Source organism: Rhinatrema bivittatum, chromosome 6 (genome assembly GCF_901001135.1).
Source record: "Rhinatrema bivittatum chromosome 6, aRhiBiv1.1, whole genome shotgun sequence".
In the NCBI taxonomy this organism is placed as follows: Eukaryota; Metazoa; Chordata; class Amphibia; order Gymnophiona; family Rhinatrematidae; genus Rhinatrema; species Rhinatrema bivittatum.
The window spans coordinates 75,566,584-75,583,433 of record NC_042620.1 but is presented as its reverse complement, the minus strand read 5'-3'; the positions used below and the strand labels follow the sequence as shown (position 1 = coordinate 75,583,433).

At 43.8% G+C, this 16,850-nt stretch overlaps 1 protein-coding gene across 3 annotated transcripts in view; it reads right to left on the bottom strand.

Moving 5' to 3' along the window:
- RIF1 (replication timing regulatory factor 1) overlaps positions 1-16,850 on the bottom strand; it is a 438,203-nt gene that overhangs the window by 55,997 nt on the left and 365,356 nt on the right. For all 3 annotated transcript variants that reach the window (XM_029605462.1, XM_029605460.1, XM_029605461.1), the window contains exons 32-33: positions 6,191-6,268; positions 5,962-6,077 (exon numbers count right to left, since the gene is read on the bottom strand). In XM_029605462.1, coding sequence (XP_029461322.1) covers positions 5,962-6,077; positions 6,191-6,268 — 194 coding nt within the window. The remainder of the gene's footprint in view (positions 1-5,961; positions 6,078-6,190; positions 6,269-16,850) is intronic.

Here is a 16,850-nt window from a genome sequence, read left to right as displayed (position 1 = left end):
GAAGTCCATTTACACTGCGATCTAGGACATGTGATTCAATTGGAGTGATTTAATATGGTGCCCTTGTTCCTTATGTTATATAGGGAAAACCACTCATAAATTGAAGATCTGCATATAGGAACATATCAGCTATATTAGGTGTGGTAGGCAGGAAGCCCCCTTGGTTACACATTGGGAGTCTTCAGGCCACCTGATTGAAGATTTGACCTCTGTGGCTTTAGAAAAACCCACTCCACATCCTAGAGGTGGAGATTTCAACAGATTGTTGGTGTTTAAGGAGCAACGTTACATCTTCCAGTGGAACACTGTGGCCCCACGGGTCTCAATAAAGAGATTGAGTTGAGTGCCCTTCTTTAGAGATATTTCCCTTCTAAAGAGCATGAGGTATAAATCAACAGTTTCCTCTCTGTATTTTTTTTTTTTTTTTTTAAATCTTACCTATTTTTTTTTTCTAAAAATTCTTTGAGAGGGATATCTGGTAGAGGTATATTACGGGCTCTCTCTATATATACATATATAAAAGGAGTTTTGACTTTTTTACCCATTTTTCCCCTCTTCTCTTATTTTTGTGAGTAGTAAATTACTTTATTTTTGTGATGGATCGTCTGTTGAACTTCTTTGTGGGGGGGGGGGGGGAGAGATTTACCTCTTTTTATGACATGAGCACACTCACACGATATTAATACCATTCATCACAGTTTGGTTAAGATGGACTGCTTGGGGTCAGTCGTGGTGTCCTGTCTTTTGTGTTTCTGGTCTGGTATATGACAAAATTGATATTTATTTTATGTTTTGTCTTGGTTTTAGAATAATTGTGCTAGTCACCTAATGCAGGCAGCTGTTGCTGCTGAAATACTGCAATGTTGGGTGCGGTGACCATGACTGTTTGTTCAACTCAGCGCATGGAAGTGTTCAAGAGCGATCCTGGAGCGAGTTTGGTTTGAAAAGTTGGGGACGCTTTAAAATCGCTACATTCTCACCTGATTCTGCCACTGCCGCCACATTTGGAGTCTGTTCAGCTGCGGAGATATATTTAGATTTATATTTTGCTTTTCGCACTTTTTCAGCGCTTCAAAGTGGATTACATTCAGGTACTGTAGGGTATTTCCCTATCCCCAGAGGGTTTACAATCTACATTTGTACCTGAGGCAATGGAGAGTAAAGTGACAAGGTCACAAGGAGTGACAGCAGGACTTGAACCCTGGTCTCTTGGTTCATAGCCCACTGCTTTAACCACTAAGCTACTCCTCCACTCCTATATATGAATGTATGAAGTCGGGACAGTACACACTTTACTATACTTAAGCTTGAGTCCGACATAGCGTGGAGTCGGGACCAAAGGACCTTAAACGATTTAGCCTGTGTACGCTGTAATTGCATTTTGGGAATGGCAGTGCAGGCAGAGTAAGGCGTATCAACTCTTTGGAATGAATTGCTACTTGTTAAAGGAATTCCATAGTATTGACTTTTCCGGAGGCTTTGTTTGATAGATCTTCTTTTGAACTTAACTATTGGGACTTTTTTTTTAAACCTTTTTAACAGTTGTATATGTATTTTTTTTTCAGGTGTTTTTCGGGGTTTTTTCCCCTTCTTGTGGGATATAGATGATGTGTGTGTCTGTTTTTCATGTGGTGGATATCAGGGAATTAGAAATAGATGAGTAGATAGATTTATCTCTTGAATGATGTTTAAATTGTAAGAGAAATTTCATAATGAATAAATAATTAGAAAAATATTAAACAAATAGATCTATTTAGTGCTTGAGTTTGTTATAGTAAGCTATCATTGACTGTCTTTTTTGGGGGATTTTATTGCCCAAACTACGAGCATTTGTAGTCATAGCTTCCCAATTTTTCTCTCTCCCTTGATTTGTTGCACTTCCTAGACACATTTGTTTTTTTTTGGGCTGATTGATTTTATTTTCTCCTCCCACTTCCTGTATTGCTTGGGGGTGACAGGTCAATTTCACTGGCCATCTCCTGCCACCTTCATTCTTCAATTTACATGTCTGATAATATATGACCTGAATTTCTCACTTAGCATCTTCCTTCCTGCTACAGAAAAATGTAGGCCATCCTTACTATATAGCCTTTTACTGTTCCATACACGACCCCAGCCTCCAATATATTCAAAACCACTTTCTGTACACCAGGTTTTGAGCCAGGAATTGAAATGATCTATATGGCATAGCTTCTCATTTCCCTTTCCATGAACAGGTAATACTTCCAAAAAGGCAATAGTCTATTCAGTGTATCTTATCTTCCCTAGATTTTGGAAATTTTTTGTACTTCATGGATGCCATTTCTATTGAGGTCATCGGTTCCCAGATAGATGATAACACTGATATCAAGGTTACTACTTTCTTCTTCAATGACTTGGACTGTTTGCATTTCCACTAGTTGAGGATCCTGGAAGGCATTTAATTGTTGTATCATCATCAAAATGTGCTCCCAAATTGGTTCCTCTGATGATGGAGTCTCCCCAGCAGAAGCAGCTTTCTTTTATGAAATGTGATTCTGTTGAAGGGCTTCTGGGTGCATTGGGTGACTTCACTTTTAGAAATCACTTCAAAATCTATTGCTGAGTTTTCTTCATTCTCTAACGTAGAAAAACCATTATGTAGGGGTAACAGTGGGGAGAGTGGGTGTGTCTATCACAGTCCTTATTCTGCTAGAGCCCATTGTTATCCAATTTTTCCTGGGTTTTTGAATCCTGGATGTCTGACATCTCTGTGGGAGTGGGGGATGATGCACAGGATGCTGAAAAGTTGGGGAAGGTGGGTGTCTGTCTGTAACTTGTTTTGTTTTAGCAGAGCCCACTGTAAACCATTTTTCCTGGGTTTCTGAAACCTCTGTGGGAGATGGGCGAGAGATATTGCATGGTTCAAGGAAGAGGAGGTTAACTGAAACCTGGACAATTCTTCCCTTAGATGAATCAGCTCCATTTTAATTGCAGAGAGCAGAAGGAAAAAGGGACAACCTTTGATTCTCCAAATGACAGGACTTGGGACATAAGCACCACAACTGTTACATTGAATTAAATACATTTTGTTAAATTATCACTAACTTCTTAAAATCATATAGATAAGGTAAGGTAAAATGTAGGTTCTAGCAAAGATTTTTAATATGTATTTGAAATAAAAACGACAAGTATGTGTTAGTCAGTAAAGATTAATGGGTAGAATATGAAAACCAATTTTTGCAAGCAATATGACAGCTTAAGTTACAACTATCTGAGCTGTAAGGAACTACTATGAGAGATGAAGTAATTGAAGCTAATTATCTAGGAGTCCAGGGAACACTATATAAGAAAAGTAAACTCAGGGTTGGATGGGTAGAGGGGGAGGGAGGGAGGAAGGAAATAAACAGTTCAGATTACTTGCTAGAATTTTTTTTTTTCAGATAGCTTATAGCTGCCTCTTACAGGAAGAACTGTATATAATGGCTAATGTCCGCTCCCAAATGCTGGTCTCTAGAGCAATGAAATTCTACAAAGAGCCCCTCCTCTCCTAGACACACTGGTAAAACTTATGGAACCTTTTTTTTTTTCAGCCCCAATACACACTTTAGGACTTTTTTTCACAAGTAAAATAACCCTCTCCCAAAGGCACAAAATCAGACAAGAAATATACTTAGCCCAGATATAAATAAGCAAATAATTTTAGACAGCTTGTAGCTACCTCTCATAGGAAGAACTGTAAACAATGGCTAATGTCTGCTCTCAAACGATTATGAATGCTTTGTTCATGAATAGTGCATCTCTTCAAGGCAATTGTTTTTGTAACATGCACTGGCATTCAATAAAGACTTAAATTTAAAAATGGATGGGACGGGGTTGTGGGTTTACAGAAGAGCGAGAAAGCTGAGGGAAACAAATAGAATTTATAGCTACAGGAGGACCTTTTGGTAATAGGTGAGGAAATGCTCCTAAATTTCTGTGTGTTTCAAAACAGTTGACCTTTTTTGAGAAGATATTTATACTAAAAGGAAAATTCTAAACTACCCATTTGGAATATTTCCAGCACAGTCACTTGGAAAGCTGGTCCAGAGTATACACATAGCTAGAGATTAATTTTTTTCAGAAACTGGATCCAAAACAGTGAATATATTTGCAATTCTGAAAAAGTTTAGGGCTTTTAAATATATTTTAAGCAAAGTCCTATATTTCAGTCAGCTCAGTCAATTTTTCTTAAATTGGGCCTTTTGTGATATATATAGGTAAAGAACAATGTAAAGCTTATACCAATTATTTCTGGACCAGACAACTCGAGATAAGAAGGTATAGCCCAATGATGTTCACTCTAGAAAGAATCATCCTAAATTAAAATGCAATTTTTACCCTGCAGTAACTAAGTAAAAGATGCAATTTTTAATCAGTAAACAGAGAAGATATGAACCTATAATTTATTTTTTTAAGTGTTTTTATATACCGTTTGGAGCTGGCCTTCACAACGGTTTACAAGAGAAAACAATAGTACATGGAACAGCAAACAGGTACAATGAAACAAACATAAATAGGATACAATTTGTGATTGAACGTAAATAGGATATAAATTGTGAGTAAAAACAATAGTATACATGTCAGATGCATTGTGGGATTATAAAGTTTGGAAGAAGTAATAGAGAATTATAAGCTATTTAGAGAAGTATTAAGAATTAGAAGCAGTTTACATGAGATTTAACGAACATTGGTTAACCATATGTAATGTTGGATAGGCTTATTTAACAGGATAGTGATTAAGTGTGTGATATGTGTGGTACCACTTTGTTTAGCTTATCCGATGCCTTCTTTGTAGGTTTGTTGGAATAACCAGATTTTGAGGAGTTTTTTTGAACATTGTGATGTTACTTTGTAGTCTTAGATTTTCAGGGAGTGTATTCCAGAGGGTCGGCCCTGCTATTGAGAATGCTCTTTCGCGTACTGTAGTAAGTTTAGCTTCTGCAACTGTGGGAATTTCTAATAATGCCTTATTTGTAGATCTTGTGTTGCGCCGAGATATTTGTGTGTGTATATCGTCGTTGATCCATTTGACTTCATTCCCATGTATGGTTTTGTGGAGTATGGATAGTGTTTTGAATTCTATCCATTTGTCTATGGGAAGCCAGTGAAGTGATTTTAAGACAGGTGTGATGTTTCTTTTTTCCGGTTAGAACTCTAGCTGCTGCATTCTGAAGGATTTGGAGAGGCTGGGTGGTAGATTTGGGTAGACCTAACATCAGAGAGTTACAATAGTCGAAGCTTGAGAAGATCAAGGATTGTAGGATGGTTTGGAAGTCAGAATGATTTAGCAGTGGTTTTAGGCATTTCAGTATCAATAATTTGTTAAAGCCTCCTTTGACCTTTGCCGATACGTGTTTTTTTTAGATTCAGTTCTGAGTCTATCCAGATTCCTAGGTCCTTCACTTTGTCACTGAGTGATGTTAGTATTATTTATTTGAATGGAGTTGTTTGATATATTTGTGGGAGTTTTTCTTTGGATGAGTATGTATTCCATCTTGTCCATGTTGAGACAAAGTTTCAATTGGTTTAGGAGATTGTTTATGTTATTAAGGTATGAGGCAGCGAGATTGAAGGCTTTATCGAGAATATCAGTTACCGGTATGAGAAGTTGAATGCCATCGGCGTAAATAAGTGATGCAGAGACTAGTAAAAAATTGACATAGTGGAAGAAGGTAGATATTAAATAGTGTGGCTGATAGTGTTGATCCTTGTGGGATAATTCACCTTAAGATCTCATTTCCAAACAAAAAACATTGCTGGGCACCACTTTAAATTGAACTTCTCAAGCCTATTCAATTTATATTAATATGCAAGTCACTATTCAAATTTCAGGTCAAGATATTCAGTAAATGCAGCCTAAAACCCAACTTGAAAAAAACATTTAAAAATGAGTGCTGTTGCTTTAATCCTTTAAAGTGAATTAAAAGATTCCACTGAAAGCTTAAAAAGCAGTCTACCTACCACATATTTGATGTTATCTGTGGCAAAATGATATCAACTGGTGCTGTACAATTCACCAATGCGGGGTAAATACTTTCTTTGGGAGATAAACGTGATTCTTTGGTCATTTCTGTAATCTGATGATAAAATTGATATAAAGTTATTAAAATTCTTTGAATATTGTTTTGTTACTGAAGGTAAGTCACCTAATTTGGTAACATTACTTATAGTGAACTGAAGTATATCATACCAAGCACTTCTTTGAGCTCTTAAATCCTGGGCTACGAGATCCTGGGGAAAGAAACCCTTTGGTTGGAGTAGTAATATGCTAGGAAAAGAGATAGAAAGTTGTAGTTACTGCCTTATATAAATTTTATAATTTAAAATTTTCAAAACTTGTTATATTAACTCATTGTTCAGATGTTTGTTCCAGTGATTATATTGCATGTGCTATAATTGCCTTTAACATTTTAGTTTGTACAGAAATAACAGATTAGCTACAGTTTGATAGAAACCATGATCAAGGATGAGATAACAAAACCAAGTAAAACATTTAATATCATCTGTAGAAAAATGGAAATAAATGTCAATATCTAGAATGCTATATACACTAATACTTGTAATATGGAAAATAAAATTCCAGATCTGAGATCTGGAGGCAATCATGGAAGAGGCTGGTTTGGATATAATGGCAGTCAGACACATGGTACACAGAGAACCATGACTGGGAGGTAGCTATACCAAGCTATAACCTACTCAGTAAGGACAATGTTTCTATAAAACTAGTAGTTAGAGCCCTTAGTTTCTTATAGTAGCTCAAGAACAGATTGTAAAGCACATCTACATAAATTATCTTTTTTTTGCACATTAATATCTGTTTTTGAATCCCTCAAAAACGGCAATATTTGGTGGCCAGTGATATACCAATGGATTGACTTGGTCCCCAAGGAAGATGTTAGAACTCCAGGGATCGTGATAGATTCTGGGTTGAGTATGAGGCGGCATATTGTGCTTTTGGCATGGAGTACTTAGGGTGAAAATGGTAAGGCAGTTAAGGCCTTTAGATTTATCAGCAGTAAAATCAGTGGCCGATGCACTTATACTTTCCCATTTAGATTACTGCAATGCTCTTTATTTGGGGCTTCCAAGGAAATTGATTCGTACATTGCAATTAATTCAGACCACTACTGAAATTATCACGAGCAGCACTAGAAGGACTTCTGTAAGCTCTCTGTTACAGGGATTACATTGGCTACCTGTGAATGTACGTTGGTAAATGTAAAAACTTGTTGGCATTTAAAATGTTATGAGTATAGGTCCCCTCATTTAAAAGGGAGATTGAAGTGGTATGGGGCAAGTAGGAGTTTGCCCTCAGCTAAGCAGGATCTTTTACAGCTTCTGAATGTTAAAGTGTTTACAAAATAGGTCCTTTTCAACAACAATTCCTAGTCTGAGGAATAGTCTACTGTGTGAGTTGAAGGAGAAAAGTAAAAACATGGTTGATATCATCGGCTTTTGGTATTTAATTCTCTATAAATAGAAATATTAGAGTAGAACTTGGAGAAGAGTTGATAAATCACAAAAATACAATAGTTTTCCACCTTGCTTGTGCGTTTGTACTAATTTTGGGCAAATAGGAATCTTGGATATTAGCATGGAAGAGGGAGAAAGCTTGGGAAGAGAGGGAAAGGTGACAGTAAAGGAGGGCAAAGAAAAGGGACAAGAGGAAAGGGTGAGCAAGGAAAAAGGGAAAGGATCTAGGATTGGAGAAGGGGGAAGACTGGGGAAAATAATCTAGGATCAGGAAGGAAGGAGGTTTCTGGATCAGGAGGGAGTGGGATAGGAGACAGTGGAAGAAAGTATTTTCTCAGCTTCAGTCCTGCTTCTCCATGTACCCTCACCTCCCTACCCTGGCCCTCTAGTTCTATCCTCCCCACCCCTGCCACCTATCCCTGATCCTCATCTCTTACCCTCTCCCAATTTTACACAAACATGCACACTAACATGACACAATGTGGACTTTGGGCCAGTGTGAGGAGGGAGTACTGTGAGGTAGCTCTCTCCCACATGGCAGGCTGCAGGCCAATGGCAGAGCAAGAGTGATCAGAGTCTGTGCTGGGGGTGAGACAGGCAGCAGACAAAGACAGTCACTGAGGAGTGAAGCCAAGGAGTAGCTGAAGACCAGGGAGACATGGATAAGGCAGGGCTGGATGGAAAATTGGCACATAAGGCAGGACCAACTGGAACAAGGCAGGAATACCAGAGCACAGGCAGGCAGGAATAAGACAGGAACATGAAGCAACTAGCACTGTGGGCAGGAGCACAGCAGGAGATCTGTTGCTGAGGTGCTGAGTGGTTATGCTGTACGTCCTTTTATACTAGACATCAGTCCAAGCACACAGGAAGTGCTGGCTGCCTGGCCTATAAAAGAGCTTCAGGAAGTGCAGGTGATTCTCATCAGACCCTAGAATACAGCACACAGTGGGAGGCTATGCCTGAATTGTCTGGAGGTAAGGGGCGTTGCACACACTTTCAACCCGATACAGGCGGGTTAACAGTGCGCTCCGGTGGAGCGCACTGTTAACCCATGATTGGACGTGCGCTAGCTTTACCCCTTATTCAGTAAGGGGTAACAGCACGTCGAAAACGTGCGTCCAACCCCCCCCCCCAAACCTAATAGCGCCCGCAACATGCAAATGCATGTTGATGGCCCTAATAGGTATTCCCGTGCGATACAGTAAGTAAAATGCCAGTTAAGCCGCACATTTTACTTTAAGAAATTAGTGCCTACCCAAAGGTAGGCGTTAATTTCTGCCGGCGCCAGGGAACTGCACAGAAAAGCAGTAAAAACTGCTTTTCTGTGCACCCTCCGACTTAATATCATGGCGATATTAAGTCGGAGGCCCCAAAAGTTTAAAAAAAAAAAAAGTTTAAAATGGGCCCGCGGCTCGAAAACCAGATGCTCAATTTTGCCGGCGTCCGGTTTCCGAACCCGTGGCTGTCAGCGGGCTCGAGAACCAACGCTGGCAAAATTGAGCGTCGGCTGTCAAACCCGTTGACAGCCGCCGCTCCTGTCCAAAAAGAGGTGCTAGGGACGCGCTAGTGTCCCTAGCGCCTCTTTTTGCTGCTGACCCTAATTTAAATACATTTATTTACTGTATCACGCGCACAGGAGAGTGACCTGTGTGCTGGCCCGCTCTCCCGCGATTTTTACTGTATCGGCCCGTTTGGCAACAATCCCTTCTCAGACCCCCTGCCAAAAGAAAATTGGTTCTTACCTGCTAATTTTCGTTCCTGAAGTACCACGGATCAGTCCAGATGAGTGGGTTTATGCATCTCTACCAGCAAACGGAGGCAGAGAACAAAACTTTGAGGCACTGCTACATAACTGAGTGTGCCAACTGCAGTCCCTCAGTACTGACCTGTACTCAAGCCAAGATGATTACGTTAAACCTTCACCCACACTAAGGGCAAACAGAGACAAAGCTGGTGCTCCTGGAACTAGGCCCTTTTGAGTTAACAGAAAAAACATATCTCCAACTATGTACACTTCTCACTGTCTACATCAAACCTCAGCTTAGCAACATCCAGAAGCAAGGAAGTCTTTCGAAAGATAGGGAAAGGTCTCTGGACTGATCTGTGGTACTTCAGGAATGAAAATTAGCAGGTAAGAACCAATTTTTCTTTCCTGTTCGTACCCCGGATCAGTCCAGACGAGTGGGATGTACCCAAGCCCCTCTATTCTGGGCGGGGAACTCGAAAGACTGAGTACAATACACTCTCCCCAAACATCACCTCCTCTGGAGTGCGTACATCTAAACGATAATGTTTGGTAAAAGTGTGAAGAGAAGACCACGTCACCACACAGCAGATTTCCTGCAGCAAAAGCAATTGACATTCCGCCCACGAGGTCGCCTGCGCCCTAGTGGAATGCGCTCGCAACCTCTCCGGCACCGGTCGGCCCTTGCAGATGTAAGCTGACGCTATCTCCTTCAACCAGCGAGCAATCATGCCTTTGGAAGTTTTATTTTCCTTCTTTGCTCCACTAAACATGACAAACAGATGATCCGATCTCCGAAAGGGATTAGTCACCTTGAGATATCGCAAAAGGATATGATGCACGTCCAATAAGTGAAGTTCGAGCCATCGAAGAATTGGTCACCAAGTTCAAAAAGGCAGGAAGCTCCACCAACTGGTTAAGGTGAAGAGGACACTACCTTCGGAAAAAGGAAGGAACCATTCATAAGAAGGCTCCATTGTCCGAAAAACGGAGGAAAGGTTCTCTACACAACAATGCTTGCAGCTCAGAGATTCATCTAGCTCAACAGGTAGCCACCAGGAAAACAGCCTTCAAAGTTAAATCTTTCAACACCCTTCGCATTGGCTCAAAAGGGGGCCCAAACAGCACCCGAAGAACCAAATTCAGATTCCATGCTGGGCAGATCTGCTGCACTAGAGGATGGCAAATGCTTTGCTCTTCTCAAAAAACGAGCCACATCTGGATCAGACGCCAGCAGCTTTCTCTGAATCCTGCCATACAGAGAACCCAAAGCTGCTACTTGAACCCGGCGGGAATTATACGCCAGCCCCTTAGATCAGTGGTTCTCAACCGGTGTGTCACCACACTTCCCGTTCCCCCACTGACCCAGCTGCTCCTCCTCTCGAGCAAAATAGGTTCTCCGCCTGGGCTTAAAATGCTGACAGCCTGGGCGGAACGCGGCAGGACTGCTGGAGTCAGCAGCACCGGCATGCTCTCTCCTTCCGGCTCCCCTGCGGCTCGGAAGAGGAGGTGGTGAGCAGCGGGTGCGTGCGTGGGAAGGAGAGACCATGCTAGTGGCAGGCAGCGTAGGCCCGAAGAAAAGAAGAGAGGCGCAGCCTGAGGAATGAGCTGCACGGCTTGGAGAAAAACAAAGAATGTCGTCAACCCCCACGGCCGATGGGACTCCTTTCTCCGCGAGGACTGAAAATGAAGTAGGTTGCTGCTGCCTTTAGGGTTAGAAGTGGAGGTGGCTGCTGCTAGTTCTGGGGAGAGTGAGTGAATGAGAAAACGTGCGTGCTTGTGTGTGTGTGAGAGCATGTATGTGAATGATTGAGAGCCTGTACATGTGAAAGCATATGTGTGTGATTGAGAGCTGGTTTAGGTGAGGGAGCATGTGAGTATGTGATTGAGCACCTGTGTGTAAATGAGAGAAAGAGAGCATGCGAATAAGTGTGTGTTAGAAAAAGACAGCATGTATTGTGTGTGATTGAAAGCCTGTGTAAGCCTGAAAAGATAGACATGTGTGTAAGTGTGTAATTAAGAGCCTATATAAGTGAGAGAGAAAAAGCACATGTATATGTGAGCGACTGAGAGCCAGTGTGAGAGAGAGAGGAAGGAGAAAGTTGCAAGCAAACCATCCCTCCTCCCGCTAATTCAAAATAATCTCAGGGCACCTGGATATCAAACGTTCCCAGGTATGCAGAGCAAAAATGTTATTTATTTATTTTCTATATACAGACATATCACATCGGTTTACATTCAGGCACTGTAGGATTTCCCTATCCCCAGAGGGCTTACAATCTAAGTTTTGTACCTGAGGCAATGGAGAGTAAAGTGACTTGCCCAAGGTCACAAGGAGCGACAGTGGGACTTGAACCCTGGTCTCCTGGTTCGTAGCCCACTGCTCTAACCTCTAGGCTTTTCCCCCTCCCTTATTATTTTTCATTAGTGGGTCTTTGTGTCTGCTATTTTGATTGGTATCTAGAAATTTTTTATATGAGTTTTTAATATTGGATATTTCATTCATCCGCTGTTTTGAAATAATCTGTTCTTTTTGTTAGTATGGTTTTATTGCTACTGATTTTATATTTCTTGATTTGTTTTATAAGGATGGGTGATGTTCCTTTTCTTCCTTTGTTGCACTGCATACAGAGACTCTGGCTTGTTGTGGTTTCCAATTCAGTTTTTTCTGCAAGCTTCTTGTTATGCGTTTTGGTCTCTTTATTCTATGTTAGGTGAGGGTCAGCACATGTGATTCAGGTGAGGTTTTCTGCTGGCGTGTAGTTTCTGTGTTGGGCTCTATTGCAGCCTGACTTGGTCCGTTTTCCTAATAGGAGATGTATTGGTGTCTTAAAGCCTGGTATAATATTTTCAGTGTTGCCTTTTCTTAGGTAAGTTGGTTACTGTTAAGTGCTGGAAACTGGTGCTGTTTTGGTGTGGGATGTTTACTGTTTATGCAATTTCTGTTCAGACAAAATATGTATCTTTTTCTTGTGTCATTCTTAACAATAAAAATACTGGACCTCTTTTTTATTTCCGTCGTAAATTGTAATTAGCAGTGTCTCACACATGTGAGCGTGGTCTGTCAGGTGTGTCTCGATGGGGAAAAGGTTGAGAACCACTGCCTTAGATAACCCACATTACAGAAATTCCAATAACTGTGGGACCTCTAAGGGCTGTACCCTCTTCAGCAAACACCATGATTTGAATACTCTCCACACACGGACATAAGCCATTAGAGTGGAAGGCCTCCTTGCCTGAAGCATAGTAGCAATCACCGGCTCTTAATATCCCTTCAAACAGATGCCGCCTCTCAAATACCAGGCCACTAGACAGAAGCGATCCTTCCGGTCTGAAAATACGGGTCCCTGACGAAATAACCCTGAGAGATGAGCCAAGCGAACAGGTCCATCTACCATAAGACTCAGAAGGTCCGCAAACCATGGCCACCACGGCCACTCAGGGCCCACCAGAATCACCCTGCCTGGATGAGTTTCGATGTGCCGCAGCATCTGGCCTACGAACGACCACGTAGGAAACACATACAACAAGAGGTGTGTCGGCCACGGTTGAATGAGAGTTTCGATATCCTTCAATCCAACCTCCCATCTGCAACTAAAAAAGCAACACATTTTCGTATTTGCCAGAGTCGCCATGAAATCTATCACTGGTTTGCCCCACCTTGCTTATAGCAAGATGAAGGCTTCCGCCGACAACTCTCACTCCCCCAAGATCTAGACACTGTCTGCTGAGGAAGTCTGCTTGCACGTTGTCCACTCCGGCCATATGAGAAGCAGCTAGTCTCTCCAGATGTTTCTCTGCCCATAGGAACAGCCCCTGTGCTTCCAACACCACCAGACGACTCTATGTACCGCCCTGACGACTGATGTACGCTGTCGTTGTATTGTCCGAGAATACTCGTACTGATTTGCATCGAATGAGTGGAAGGAACGCCAACAAGGCCTTGCACACTGCTCTGGTTTCTAGTCGATTGATCGACCAAGCTGCCTCTGGAAACCACTGACCCTGAGCCGATTTCCCCAAAATGCCGCCCAACTGGAGAGGCTGGCATTCTTGGTTACAAGTACCCAGTTGGGCATTTCCAGATTCATTCCCTTCTCGAGACTGTGCCACAACAGCCACCAAGACAGACTGGACCTGGCCTCCTCTGGCAATGGTAATGGAAGCTGAAATTCCTTAGACAGCGGGTTCCAGAGGGATAACAGCGCCCCCTGCAGAGGACGCATGTGAACAAAAGTCCATGGCACTAAATCCAGCACAGAAGCCATGGACCCCAGGACCTGTAGGTAATCCCAGACTTTGGGCATTGCCAAGGTCTGCAGCCGAAGAACCTGACTCTGCAGCTTAAAGACTCACTCTGAAGTCAGGAACACCTTCCCCAGACGGGTATCGAAGCGAACCCCTGGATACTCCAAGGACTGAGTCGGCTTCAGATGACTCTTTGTGAGGTTCATCACCCAGTCAAGTGCCCTCACAGAAGCTGGAGCACCTGCTGGACTGAGCGACCACACTACTTTCAACTTCACTCGGATGAGCCAATTGTCCAGGTACAGGTGTACCATGATGCCCTCCTTCTCGAGGGCGGCCGCCACTACTACCATCACCTTTGTGAATGTGCACAGCGCTATCGATAACCCAAAGGGAAGAGCACGAAACTGGAATAGTTCTCCCAAAATCATGAATCTCAGAAACCGCTGATGATTGGGTCAAATAGGGATATGAAGGTAGGCCTCCGACAGATCCAGGGATGCTAAAACATTCCCCTATGCGCATCGCCGCTGTCACTGGGTGCAGCATCTCCATCTGAAACTGCAGCACCCAGAAGACTTTCAGCACCCATTCACTTTCTGCAGATTGAGAATGGGCCGAAAGGTCCCTTCCTTCTTTGGCACCACGAAGTACATTGAATACCAGCCCTGCCCCCTCAGGAGAGGGGGCACTGGAACAATGACGCAAAGAAATTGTAATTGCGGGAGCATGTCCTGCACCGCCTCCTGCTTACTCCGGGAGACTACAAAGATGTCCCTGAGCAGCCGAGAAAGTTCTAAGGCGTAAACGTCTCTTCCCACCTCCAGGACCCACAGGTCCGATGTTGCTCTGGTCCACTCCTCATAAAAAAAAGAAAGCCTCCCTCCAATAGCCTCCTGAGAGCAATGGACCATCACACCTTCATTGTCTGACCTTACTTCCATTCCCCCCTTGGGACCCATTGGCCCTAGGGGACATGTGCTGATTCCGAAAGGGCTGCTGTCTGCCTGAATTCTGCTTCTGCGAAGCTTGTGCAGGGGCTCTGCTTGCTCGAAATCTCCTGGACTCACGAAACCGGTATCATGGCAGAAAGGACTTCCTTGGACCCTTCCTGTCTTCAGGCAATTTATTGCCTTTTGATTCTCCCAACTGCTTCATGAGCTTCTCCAAATCCTCTCTGAAGAGAAGCTTCCCCCTGAAAGGGGGTTAGAAAGCTGGGCCTTAGACTACACATCCGCCGACCAATTTCATAGTCACAAGAGCCTGAGCGCGCTACTGCTGAGACCATACTCCTGGCAGAAGTCCGTACCATGTCGTACAGAGCATCAGCTACGTAGGCCATTCCCACCTCAACGGGCCCCCTGCGCTGTCTCAGATGCCATTCCTGAATGCTTGTCATGTGCCTTCTGCACCCAGGACAAACAGGCTCTCTGTATCGGACTTCTGCACACTGCTGCTCGAAGAGTCAAAGCTGAGACTTCAAAATACCGCTTAAACAGAATTTCCAGCTTCCTATCCTGGAGATCCGCCGCTCCCATCACTGGGATGGTAGTCTTCATAGTAACCGCCGAAACGGCTGCATCCACCTTGGGAATTCCCTATAACTCAAAGGTCTGTTCCAGAAAGAGATATAATTTACCCATGGCTCTCATGACCTTCAGGCCTTCCTCAGGAGATTTCCCAATCCACCAACTTCTTCACCTGCTTTTGACAACGAAAAGCAGTAGGAGGCCCCCACAATCTCTCCAGGAGCGAATTCACTCCTCCTTTGTCTGCTTCTTCCTGGACGTCTGATGGCTCAGCTCCTCCAGAACCTGGGGAATCAATGGACCCAGTTCCTCTTTGCGGAACAGCCAAACCACATGCAGGTCATCATCTTCCATGACCGGAAATACCTCAGAGTCCTGAGCATTCATATCTTGCATGGGGATCCTCCAAATCCACCAATGGGTCTCGGTCCAGGGTCTGTGTCGGATCTCCCAGGGCACTCAAAGGATCCTTGTTCTTGTGCCACCGGACGCCCTTGGAGCTGGTCAGAATCATCCATGCTATCTGATGAGTTGCCCTCCTCCGGGGCCTGCCGCAGGATCCTTCCTGACTCCACAGGCCCTCTAGCCTTCTTGGTCATCCAAGACTTCCTAAGCAAAGGCCTCTTTGCTCCTAACTCCTTCCAGGCTAAATAAGCCTTATGAAGGAGAAGCACAAAGCCTGTGGAAAGGGCCTCCAGGTCCGAGGAGGAAAAGTCCTGATAAACTCCAACCTGAGACCTGAGACCACCCTCTCCAGTCCCCTGCCAGCAGCAGGGTCCTTTCCCACTGGAAAAAGTATGGAGGGGAATCCATGGGCTCTGAAATGGTAGCTTGCACTTCGGCATGTGCTGTCAAAATGGCTGCCAACTACTCTAATGGCCTCGGGAGCCGACCCAGCCACCTGCACTTTGTCACTGCTTCCCAGGGGTCCTGCCGAGATCCCGGCCCTCCTCACCTGACACACAATCCCAGCAAAATGAGGCCGCATTGAGGCGAGATTGCCTCAGGCTGCAGCCAAGTCTGTCACACTGCGCGGGAACAGGCATGTCGGGGCAGGGAGCAAGCCTGCACATGTGGTCAGGCCTAAAAATAAATGGAGCCTCAGTGATCACACTGATTCTCTTGTCCAGGTGCTGAAATACAGCACTAACCATGATAAAGGCAGGCAATTCGGCCCACTCCCTCCTGCCTGCCTCCCAGCAGACAAAACAAAAAACTTACCTGCTCCTCAGCCCTGCACAGAAATGCTGCTGCAGCCTCCCTGGCTTCACTGCTCCTGTTTTTATTTTTTATTTTTTTTTTTTAAAAGAACAGGGCCAGAACAAAAAAAGACAAGGGGGAAAGCACTACTCCCCTGCTTCTGGAGGCTACCTGCTGAGGAACTAGGCACACCGAGGGAGAAAAGGGCCCAGAGGGGGAGAGGGAACCAGGGCCCCTGGCTGTCTTCCCCCAACCCTGCCAAAAAAGGGCCGAGTCCTGACAGGGATTGCCAACCCTCTGCTCTACCTGAAGGATGGCCCATGAAGGAACCTAACACCTTAGGGAGCTGAATCCCCTTGTCATTTTTTATTTTTTTTTTAAATACTTCCAGACTGCAGGTATGCATCTCTACCATCTGCCGGACACAAAGAAATACTGAGGGACTGTAGGTGGCACTTTCGGTTATGTAGCAGTGCCTCAAAGTTTTGTTCTCTGCCTCCATCTGCTGGTAGGATGTATACACCCACTCGTCTGGATCGATCCAGCATATGAACAGGAATCCCACTTCCTTCGTCACCCCCTCCATCCCAGGCCTCACTATCAATCAAATCTAGTGAAGAGGACATCAGTGGTTCTTCACGCCATATCGCCTC